The sequence below is a fragment of the Phaseolus vulgaris genome, chromosome 3 (genome assembly GCF_051622355.1).
Source record: "Phaseolus vulgaris cultivar YP4 chromosome 3, ASM5162235v1, whole genome shotgun sequence".
Lineage (NCBI taxonomy): Eukaryota > Viridiplantae > Streptophyta > Magnoliopsida > Fabales > Fabaceae > Phaseolus > Phaseolus vulgaris.
The window spans coordinates 34,726,827-34,738,709 of NC_143500.1; the positions used below are offsets into that span (position 1 = coordinate 34,726,827).

Here is an 11,883-nt window from a genome sequence, read left to right on the forward strand (position 1 = left end):
ATTAGCTACTACCCCTATTCCATATTGTCAAGCTTACTACAATCTATTAACTACTACATTCACTACAATATAATGTATTTGATGACAAAATTAATGCAATTAAAAATTAATAATCAACAAAATTTATATATCACACTGAATAGAAAATTGCATTAGCACTAAATTATACAAAGAAAATTACCAAACCATATATAAATCAAATCAACTTTAAGGTAACTACTTCAAGCTTCAGTTTATTAAAATTTAAATCATAAATGTGTGGTTTCGTTCTTCATGTATACATTTTTTTAATCTTGTGCAACAAATCTTTTGTCAAGTTTGATCGCTGTTGGAAGAAGTTGGTAAACGGATTTATAAAGAGTAATTCCACTCAAACATGAATTAAAAATATTTTCACATTATATGTCTTAGAATTTCTCACACAGTTAACATGAATGAGAAAGGGTGGTAAAAGGCTACAAACTCTTCCTTTCATTGCAAATCAATGAACACAAACTACTAATGTTTTCCGTTTCTCACGAGGAAACCAACAAATGTTTCAGAATTTATATTTTATTCAACAATCCAACTTCCTTTTCAGAATGATGTGAAATTCAGCTAAATCCAATACCTCAACAACCACCCCTTCCAATCACATATTTCCTTTTTGTCTCTATGTGTTCATCATGAGTCAAACATGGAAACTAAAGATACACTATAAATTAGTCTACTCGATAAATTGAAAGGAAAGGCACATCTTAATATAAAGATAAATGTGGTACAATAATAATTCATAATCTCATTTGCACAATTACTTCAATAAATTGTGTACTTAAATCCTGTTTTGTCATGTAATTTCTTGAGAATGTGCAATTTTAAATACGTTAATACTTTTCTGTTGATAATCAAATGACGTATTAATTGAAGATAACATTGTTTCGTATATATTATTTTGAAACTGTATCCTTATCATAGCATACGATATAAAGAGAAGGAAGAAGCAGAAAAAGAAAGAAGAAAGGTTGATTTGGGAAAGAAAACGAGATTGGTTTCTATTTCTTCTTCTTCCAATTCAAGACACAAACCACTTTCTTCTTCTTTACAGACAAACAATCATGCCTTCTATTTCTTCCACAATTCACGTCCCACACTTCCACAATTCCGGTTCTTCCAAATGGCCAAGAATCGCGCTTTCTCTTCCCATGTCATCTTCTTTTTCTTGATTCTCAAAATCCTTTTCTTTGCTTCAATGTATGATCTTACTCATTAACTTCTCTGTGTTGTTTTCTGTCAGGACTACGGATTTTGATTTCTTGATCCCCAAGAAGAAGAAGGAAGTTTCGGTGCAACTTTCAACTCTAAAGCCACCTGTCTCCCGACGGGAAACTGTGAGGTTCTGCAATTTCAACCTTGGGCGCTTCCAGCCTTCGCCTCATGAAATGGAACCCCATGACAGATTTGAGTTTGGCGATTTCATTGCACGAGAGGCCTTTCTTGACGAAGAGTATTGGGTAAGTTTCCTTTTTTTTTCTTTCTCGTCTTTTAATCTTTTCTATTTAGGTTATGATATTTTACACTGTTTATGAGTATTTACTTTTGTTAGTACTAATGCAGATAGCAGCGTGGCTAAGGGCAGAAAATGAGTGGGAAGATCGAACAGAACGCTATCACACTGACACCGAGTGCGTTAGTTTAGTGGCTTTTTTTCTTTATCGGAGATCATTAATGATAATAACTTGATTCACTATAGTGATAGAGATTCAAGAAAATGAGGGTGAAATATTTTGGAGTGTGCATGTTTATTGTAATTGAATCGACATTTGAGAGTCTTCTTCCTCTTTTTTTAATAGTAGCAAGCTATTAACCAGATAAATGGATGAAAAGTTGCATGCTGCTATAATTCTCTTTATTTTTTTATCCAGATTTGCCCATTACAGAAAGAAGATCTATGCTAGAAAGGTTAGAGTTTATGCTATTTACTCTGTGTTCTGTATGCATTGGAGTGTCCCTTAATGAAAATTTTAACAAGAATTCCTATTGAAAGGAGTTTGCTAAGATAAAGAAGCGGTGCAAGGAGCCACAACACGGCCACAGCTACACATGCATCATCACGGTAAAAGCATTCTTGTTCTTGGATTATTTGATGAAGCATCTATCTGTTTAGTTCCTTTTTTTTCTTTCCCTTAAGGTGTCTGGTGTCAAGTTTATCAGGAGATGAAACCGGAGAAAGGTAAAAAACGCATAGTAATAAGAAGTGTTGTAGGAACCCTTGATCTGAATATCCGATATTTGCTGCTAGGGGAGACCTTTCCTGGGGTAAGCTATTATGCCTATCGTTTTTTTTTTGTCTCTTTTTCTTTGATGGTTTTAATCCTTCAATAACTAACAATTTGTGCAGGAACTGGTTGATGCTCCACGTTTTTCTAAAGTCAACCGAACACCAACAAGCAGATATGGTTATATTGCAAACTTATGTGTTTCCAAACCATATCGCCGCAAGGCTATTGCAAGCAACATGGTGTCTTTTACTGTGGAATATGCAAAATCTAGAGGTAATATGAAGATTGATGTGAGAGTAACTTTTACAACAATTGTCTGATATTAGATAGCATGTTAAAGTAAGAAGGCTTCCGAATTCGTTATGCATGTAGGTGTGGAACGTCTTTATGTGCATGTGGACGCAAACAATGACCCTGCAGTGGCATTGTACCAAAAGTTGGGGTTTGAGGTAATGCGACTATTTGTTCATGTTTTTAAGCGCTCTATAATGGATTTAGTACAGTTCTTCATAAAATGCATGATAAGACAATTTCCTCGACTTGTCACTTTTTTTCAGGTAGTTGAAAACCCCTTGTTGATAAAAAGTCCTTATGACTTGCTTCGCTTACAGATGTAAAGGACGAAAGATATTTTGCTGTGCTTCGATTGGATATTTTACAATTTTGTTCTTTGTTAAAAACTTGCATTCACAGTTTCAACAACAATTATTTTTCATTCAACAATCATAAATCTGTAAGTGTGAAATACATCTCTCTAGAAGATTCAAACTGACAGTGTAGTTGATGTAAATACATGTACATGTCATTGCTATACCAATGTTCTCTGTTCTGTTTTTCCTCACATTTCCTTTTCTGTAGAAATATTGTCCTTTGTAGCCGCCCGTCTCCTCTATTTAGGTTTAAATAATCCAATAACATTATTGTCTTTAAGAGTGTTATCTGAGAAAGAAAAAACAACGAACTTCTCTTGCCTTCCATAGTGTGTTTAAATGAGGGTCGATAAAATTAACTTTGTAGGAAACTAGTTTAATGAAATAACGTTTGAAAACGAAAATTATTAACAAAACTCAGTATAATTTTGACCCTATACAAAAAGTTACTAGAAAATCATTGGGGTTTACTTTTTAAGTTGGGAAAATTGGGAAATCTAATTTATAATTATTTAAATCTATATTATTTTTAATTCCATTTAAAAAAATTACTAGAAATAATTGGGGTTTACTTTTTTAAGTTGGGAAAATTGTCAAATTTAATTTATAATTATTTAAATTTATATTATTTTTAGGCCCATTTAAATGAAGTTATCTCAAATTCAAATCTATATTTTGAGATTTTAAGTATCCATTTAATTAGATTTGGATTAGATATATTAGATACGTTTTTGGATTATCCAAAATGGATTTTGGGTTGGATTTTAAGTTTAACCCATATCAAGTAGTTTTGGCCTGGGCCTAGGTCAAGTTGAGTTGTCTTAATCCATACTCGAGTCAAGTTGTCTTAGGCTTAGGTCTAGTTGAGTGAGTTCATCCAAGCCTAGGTCAAGCTTATCTAAGTCTAGGTCAAGTTGACCCAAGTCTAGGTCAAGTCGACCTTGGACTAGGTTGAGTCAACTTAGCTTGAACCTAGGTTGAATTGAGTTAGTCCCAACCCAAGTACAGTCGCATTAGCCTTGCTTGAGCTTAGATGACCTAGGTCCATGTAGAGTTGAGTTCATCCAAGCTTAGGTTAAGTTGACCCAAGTCTAGGTCAAGTCGAGTTGACCTTGGACTAGGTTGAGTCAACTCAACCCGAATCTAGGTTGAATCGAGTCAGTCCCTACCCAAGTACAATCATATCAGCCTCGATCGAGCTGAGTTGACTTGGGCCTAGGTAGAGTTGAGTCAACTCGGGCTCAGGTTGAGTCGTGTCAACTCGGGCCCAAGTCAAGCTAAATTGGCCTGAGCTCAAGTCAAGCCAAATCGACGCTAGCCTAGGTCAACTCGAATCGACCTGGCCCCCAAGTCAACACAAGGGCAGGTCAAGCTGAGTCGACCAGAACCCAAATCGAGTTGAGTTGACTCGGGCCCATGACGAGCTATGTCGGACGGAATCCAGGTAAAGACGAGTCGGCATGTGCCCAAGTAGAGACGATTCGGCCTATGCCTAGGTCGACCAAGCCCAGATGGATTCGAGTCAACGCGTGTTGAGGTCCAACATGGGTCAAGTCGAGTCAACCTAGGCAAAGAGAGTTGAGCCAAGTCAGGCCGAGTCGGCCCGAGACTCGAGTACATTATGCCCGGGCCCAGGTCAAACATAATCGACATGAGCCCAAGTTTAGTCGTGTTGGCCTAGGTCTAGGTCGAGCTAAGTCGACTCAAGCCAAGGTCAAGTAGAGTCATCATGGGTCCAAGCTGAGTTGTCGACCCAAGCCCAAGTGGAGTTTAATCGATTCAGCCTGGGCCAAGGTCAAGTAGAGTCAAGCCGAGTTAGTATGGTCTCAGATCAAGTCGCAAGTAGAGCCAACTCAGCCTGGGCCAAGGTCAAGCCGAGTTAACACGGGTCCAAGTTAAGTCAAGTCATCCCAGACATAGGTCGAGCCGAGTCGATCTGTACCATGTCGAGTTAGGTTGGACCATGATCGAGCCAAGTCAGTTCAGGCCCAAGTAGAAGCGAGTTAGTGTGGACCCAGGTCGACACGACTCGGTCAAGGCCAATGTCAAGTCGAGTCAACCTAGGTCTCAGTCGAGCCGAGTCAGCTTGGACCCCAAGTTGATTCGGCCCAAACCCCAATCAAATAGACTCACTCTGAGACCAACTTTAATTGTGTTAGCATGGACCTAGGGCGAGTCGAGTCAGCCCGAGTTAAGGTCAAACAAAGTTGGCCTGGGTTTAGGGTTTAGAGTCAGCCCGAGCAGATTCAACCCGGGTCAAGTCGAAGCTAAGCCAAGTCGACCCAAACCTAAATTTAGCCAATTCGACTCAGGCTTAAGTCGAATCGAGTCCGCTCAAACCCAGGTTAAACTGAGTCGGATCAGGTCCAACATAGTCCGCCCAGGTCTAGGTGGACCCGAATTGGCCCTAGCCTAGGTTGTACTGAGTTTACCCGAATTGAGGTCGAGTTGAGTTGGCCTGGCTCAGGTTGAGCTTAGTCGGCCTGAGTCTAGATCTAGCCAAGTCGGCCCAGACCCAGGTGGAGTCGAGTCAAGCTAGTCCATGTTGTATTGTGTCATCTTGAGTTGAGGTTGAGCCGAGTTGACTCAGGCGCAGGTTGAGATGAGTTGGGCTAGGTTGAGCCAAGTTAGCCTTAGTCAAGTTGAGTCGAGTCTAGCTGAGTCAAGTCGAGTAGAGTCTGGCCAAGTCATGTCGAGTAGAGTCTGACCAAGTCATGTCGAGCAAAGTCGGTCCAGACCAAGGTGAGTCAAGTTAGCTTAGGCCTAAGTCGAGCCCATATAATATGGGATCAGGTTGAGCGAAGTCGACAAGAGACTAGGTCGAACGAAGTCGACACATGACCAGGTCGAGCGAAGTCGACACATGATTAGGTCTAGCGAAGTCAACACGAGATCAGGTCGAGAGAAGTTGACACGGATCAGGTCGAGCGAAGTTGACACAGGACCAAGTCGAGCTGAGTCAACACAAACGCATATCGAGATGAGTATACCCAAGCCCGTATTGAGTCGAGTTGACTCGGACCCATGTCAGGCCAAGTCGGTCTGAACCAGGTCAAGCTGAATTGGCTTGAACCCAGGTAGAGATGAATTGGACCGTTCCCAGGTCAAGCTAAGTCGACTCGGCCAGGGGAGTCGGGTCAGCACGTGCCGAGAACAAGCTTAGTCGGCCCAGGTCAACCCGAGTCTTTCCATGCCTAGGTCAAACTAATTTGGCTCAAACCAAGGTCAAGCGGTGTCGATCGCAAGTCGGGTAGCCGATCGCGACCCAGTTCGAGCCCAATTCGTTGCGACCCAAATAGAGATGAGTCGTCATGGGCCTAGATCTAACCCTAGTCAAGTTGAGTCGGCCCGAGTGGAATCGAGTCAACCCTAACTATATCAAGTTGATTCGAAATGAACCCAAGTCGATTAGAATTGCCTCAAGCCAAGTGGAGCAAAGTCGGTATGGACTAAGTTGAGTTGAGTCAGGCCGCCTAGATCAAGTTAAGTCGGTTCAAACCAAGGTAAAGTCGAGTTGGCGTGGTCAAGGTCAAGCTGAGTCAGCCTAAATCCAAGTTGATCTGAATCAGTTAGGGGCAAAATCGAGGTGATTAAGCCAAGGCCCGAACATGTCAAAATTAAAAAATTCCAAATAAACTAAATTTTAAATACAATTTATTTTATTGTATCTAAAATTTTGTTTTCCAATGTGGAAGATTAATCAAATCATGTTCAACTTCAAGGCAGGGTGTACATAGATTATATTTCATAATCTAAAGTTTTTCAACAATTTTTCTTTCTAGGGTATTTGATTAAGTCTAAGGGTGTGAAAAAAAAATACTAAAATTTCAAAGATTTTTTTGGTTATATTTTTAAATTAATTTTTTAAAAGTGAAAATATTACTTAATACATAAATAGTTAAAAGATTATTTAATTAATGAACTGTTTTTAATACTAAATTAGTATCCAATAATTTTGATAAAATGTAATTAGATCTCAAGTTCATCTAAAGGAATCCATTGCAAAGAAAAGTGAAGAAAATATAATTGAAAGATTATCCAACTCAGTTTACGTCAATTTAGCGAAATTCATTTTAAACTTATTTATACTTAAAATTTCTTTAATCTCAATTCAATATGGAAAATCAAAATCCAGATCTAAAATGTTTTGCAGAATAAAAATAACTCTTCACTGGTGCACTCAAATTACGCATTTCCAACTTTTTTTGCTAATCCTGATTTTTGTTCAATTTAAATGATTGCAAAGTTAAATAAAGCGATGAATTTGTCACATGACTGCAAAATTTTGATCCCGTACCGAAATCTTTAATCTCTTTCGTAAAAAACTTTATGGTGCAAGACAAACTGGGTAGAAGTTTTCTTCCTTTCAGGAAAAAATATTATTACCTGTCTCAGTCAAATTTACATATCCACTGTACATAATGAATATGAATTGTCTGTATGTTTGGGTTTGAATCCTTGCAACAACTATGACATCAACAAAACTAAAAGTACATCGGGCAACACTGTTTTCTTGACTCTGGTTATCATGTTGGCAGAAAGTTATGTCTGCTTTTACTAGAAATAACCATATGTTCCATTTTTAATTGTGTCTTTTATATACCAAATCTACCGAACTGATGAATAACGCAAAGGACCTTCACAGGCATCAGGCACTGTGACATTTTGCAATAAAGAAGACATCTTCAATCCAAGGATCTGAATATCTGGGTTTGAGTGCCCATTGAGAAAAACATCTGTTACCTACAAAATAATATGTAACTTTTAAATGTAGTCCTACAAAATCATCTTATTTCTTCATATAAAGACTTTTAATACGACAGTGTTATATATTTTTCTATGACCAGTAGGGATTCATCACAGAAATGCCTTTAAGTTCAGTTAAATGAAAACATATTTACCAGTGAGCATCCAAAAAGTTTAAGCAACCTCAGTGAGAAGCAGCTATCTACAATCAAACCCAACTCATTGTCTGTCAACTTTCTGCACCAAGACAGATCTAGAGTATGCAAATTTTTCGAATGACTAGCAAGTGATAAGGCTGTATGGTGCCCAACCTGAATTAAACCAAATGTGTCATACAGTCAGAAAATAAAACATTATAAATAAGATTTTGTTCGTCAACACAGCCAAAATGCTAATTGAAAACCAAATAGAATAAACATTAACAACGACCTTAATTCATTAAGTAATATTCAAGAGTCAGTTGATTACACGTTGTCTTCCTCCAATAGGGAGAGGTTGTTTCATATTATGCCATAAACCAGAAATATAATAGGCACGATCATTTCACGTCAAGGAACTTTCATATTTTGTTTAAATAATATCATATAAGCTGCTAGTTATAAAATTAATTTTTGAAGACAATAATTTGAAGTATCCATTGCATGTTGAAATGTCTGCTTGAGTACAATTGTGACCAATCAAAGAATAGATGCAGTTGCATTCTGAACACATAACTGCCTAATTTTTTTAGGTTAAACTGATAATAATAATAATGTAATTAATCATTTTACGGGCACATAGAAGATTTTCATCATGTCACTGATTCAGGGGGGCCGGTTTTTAAAGTGTGTAAGATATGAGCCAATCGAGGGAAAGTCAACAAGGAAATATAGCCACTCACCTTCTTAACATTATTAAGTGCAAGTTCTTTTAAGGACTCTCCAGCAATCTCCAAAAATGCAGCAATTGCTTCATCACTAGTGGAGAAAAAATTGTGTTAAATTTATTCACCGACAAGAATTAACAAGAGATCTCTTTATCAGCATCCCAGTAAACACCAATTGTATCATATGCAAAAATGGTGATAATAACAGATGCATAGAAGAATTTTCTCAAATCTCTCGGTGACAAGGAGCGTGTCGATCAGACCCATAATAGAAAATACTCCTGACATATCAAATGCTACAAAACCATTATCAATTCATGTGATTAAAGTGTTTAAAAACACTTCTGAAATCTAACTCAAGTTGAGAAAGTCATCAGAGCAATATCCAAAACAAATTTGAAATTATAATTATTAATTAACCACTCCTACATAGATAATCGTCTTATTTAAAAGCTGTAACCTCCTACAAAAGAATCCATCTTGCAAAGATAAGACAGATTACAACAAACTTAAAATGAGACAGAAAATATCAGAAACTAGCAAAAGTAATGTGCAAATGTATAAAGAGATAGAGAAAATAGCAGAAAACAAAAAAGCACCTGAATTGATTACGGCAGAGCTTCAATGTATGGAGTACTCGACAGCTATTTGTAAGATATCCCATGGATAAATCCGTCAAGTTGTCCAAATACATAAGATCGAGTGCACACAACCCAGGACAGTGCTCAGCAATGACTTTTATTGATGCATTGGTTAATTTTCTGCACATTAAGAAACATAAATAACAAGAGAGTGAAAAATAATATTTGGTAACGAAAGATAACAAGGAGATCAGAATTTGAGATTTCCTAGCAAACATAATTCCAAGTTAGAAAGAACTAACAAATTTATAAATAATGGTTGTCATTCTCAAAGAGTGACTAACAGTTAACCAAAATCAGAAATAATGATTAATCAATGCTCAATGAGTGGTGAATGGTTATCAAACTTCAACTGATTCAAGCACAAACTCAGCATCTTCAGTAAAGAGTTCACGCAGCACTTACCTACAGTCCTTTAAAACAAGCTCCTTCATGTTGTGACCACGTGCAGTGATGTAATCCCCTATAAATTCATCAGAGACTGTTTGAATTCCAGCCAGTGATAACACTTCTAAATGTTCGAGTTTCCTCAATGCCGGCACAATTTGTGCAGCATCAATGGTTAGGCAATCATCAAGATATAACTCTTTCAGTAGGGATCCCAACGAATGGGCCAAAATATTGACACTGACAGACGAGAGAAGGGAGCACTGGCTTAAATTGATTGATCTTAGTGATGGGGCAGAAGAAACTAGAACATGCAACCCCTTGTCTGAAAGACGGCATGCACCACTGAGGGACAGACTAACTAGTCTCGGCAACCGCCATGGCGACTGTCTCAGAGGACCCAATAATGCATAATCAGGTATACACCTTCCACACTGGTCAAGTTGCAGCACCTACTCAACAAGTAGATATATAAACAGAAGTCAGATACCGATGGCAGAGGTTGCTCGTCAAATACACAAAAATCAGGCAAAGCATGCAAATGAAAATTTAAAAAAAAAAACAGAAAACCTTAAAAATTATATACACATAAAAATCAATACACAAAATATAAATCACCCAGTTAAAAAGACTGACATGCAAAATGAAATTCAACATTCTAACTTAAAAGTGACATGCATGTCAAGTTGATTTGAGCAACCAACACACCTCCAGTCTTCCAGTGTCACAAGAATGAAAACATTCGGCGAACTGTTCCGCCGTCAACCACGAGCAATCCCTCAGGCGAATCTCCGTAGGAGACCCACTGAGTAGAAGCTCAAGGAAGTGATTATTCATCTTTCTCGAGTCACAGAGCAGTTTGCAAAGCTTGTGCCTCAACTCATCCGGAACACCCTCAAGAGAAACCATGGCATCAGCATTGTCCGCAAGAATTTTGAGACACTGTTCTTGCAAAGAGGGAACACAGACCCTCTTCTCCCTTTTTTGATTCTTCGCAACCCATGCATCACGCCCCTTCTTTTTAGCCGCTCCCTCTTTGATCGCCTTCATCGAGATCGAAAACGGAGAGGTGGAATCCTCGATTCCCTGAGGCGCAGCAGAAGACGACGGTCTTTCTTCTGTGGTCTCCTCCGAGGTGAATCGAGCATAGTGAGTAGCGCTTTCCTTCGCTATCTGTCGGAAACGTTCCATGTTCCGAATCCTCCGATAATCATTCAGCGATAGATAAGGTGCACTAAAATCTCCAGGTTCTACGTCAAAGTTAAAGTCGTTATCGCCTGAATTCTGCGGAAAGAACGATTCAGCTTCACGGAGAGCCCTGGACAGAAAATCGGAGTCAAACACCGGGCGCTTCCTCTGCCCTTCCACAGCGTGAGGGTCTCCATTGGTAGCAGCATGTGGCGGAGGCTGGGAGAGAGGAAGAGGAGGAGGAGGAGGAATAGGGTTTTGAATTTGAACGGGCGCATGGAGATCAGCGCGGTGAGGGATGACATTGTCAATACGACCGCGTTTGAGGGGAATTACTGTGTGAGAAGAATCATCGGCGGTGTCTAATCCTCTCTTGAGGGATGATTCTTTGGAGTCGGAGGTGGATCCTTGGAGGTGATCGAAAAATGGGAATTGGGGATTAGGTTCGAAAAGAGCATTGATGAGGACGTCAAGGTCGGAATCGGAATCACCATAGAGGCTTGAAGGATTAGAATCTGGAATTGGATTGGTGTTGGTCATGGTTCAGGAGAAGGAAGAAGAAGGTGGTGGTGATGGTTGGGTGAGGGAATGGGATTGAGGGTTTTGGAGTTAGGTTGAATGGTAGCATTGGTGAATGGAAAGAAAGAGAAAGAAAGAGTGAAAGGGTGGGGAATGAATATAAAGGGTTGGTTGGTGGGCCTTTCCTCTGCATCAAATTGTTCACAAACAATAACAAAGAAAAGAGAGAATACAAACTTCTTCTACTTCTCCATCCTTTCCTTCCTTTCCCGCCACACCTTTTCTCTTCCACACACTCACACTCACACTCACCACCCTATAAACTCAACCCTACCAAATCCCTCTTTCATTTCTCTACAAATTCAATCAATTTTACTAATATTTTAGGATTTCATAAACCTTTTATAAATCTAAATTTCATGAAGTCAAGCAGTCAATCACAATGAATAGGCTTAGATCAATCAGTAAGCCGTGTCGGCCCAAAATAATCTCTCTTTCTAAAGCAAAATTGATATGAGACACTTTGTGGGTTTGTTTAAATTGTATTTTAGTATATACTTTTTATAAAAGGTAGAACATGCATTGTACTTAGCCAAAAATCTAATATGAAATAGGTTTTGGAGAAGCAA

At 38.6% G+C, this 11,883-nt stretch overlaps 2 protein-coding genes across 2 annotated transcripts; one reads left to right on the forward strand and one right to left on the reverse strand.

Annotated features, from left to right (window-relative positions):
- The first annotated feature begins 980 nt into the window (after positions 1-980).
- LOC137805874 (GCN5-related N-acetyltransferase 6, chloroplastic) lies at positions 981-3,053 on the forward strand. The gene is made up of 9 exons (XM_068605769.2): positions 981-1,183; positions 1,274-1,490; positions 1,594-1,661; positions 1,902-1,938; positions 2,024-2,092; positions 2,191-2,295; positions 2,378-2,531; positions 2,631-2,707; positions 2,816-3,053. The coding sequence occupies exons 1-9, from the start codon at positions 1,095-1,097 to the stop codon at positions 2,873-2,875; spliced, it is 876 nt and encodes a 291-aa protein (XP_068461870.1). The 5' UTR covers positions 981-1,094; the 3' UTR covers positions 2,876-3,053.
- Positions 3,054-7,253: 4,200 nt separating this feature from the next.
- LOC137807173 (DNA repair protein RAD7) lies at positions 7,254-11,631 on the reverse strand. Its single transcript, XM_068607652.1, has 6 exons — positions 10,256-11,631; positions 9,566-9,999; positions 9,119-9,280; positions 8,535-8,610; positions 7,810-7,965; positions 7,254-7,651 (listed from the first exon to the last, which is right to left on the reverse strand). The coding sequence occupies exons 1-6, from the start codon at positions 11,273-11,275 to the stop codon at positions 7,517-7,519; spliced, it is 1,983 nt and encodes a 660-aa protein (XP_068463753.1). The 5' UTR covers positions 11,276-11,631; the 3' UTR covers positions 7,254-7,516.
- Positions 11,632-11,883: the final 252 nt, after the last annotated feature.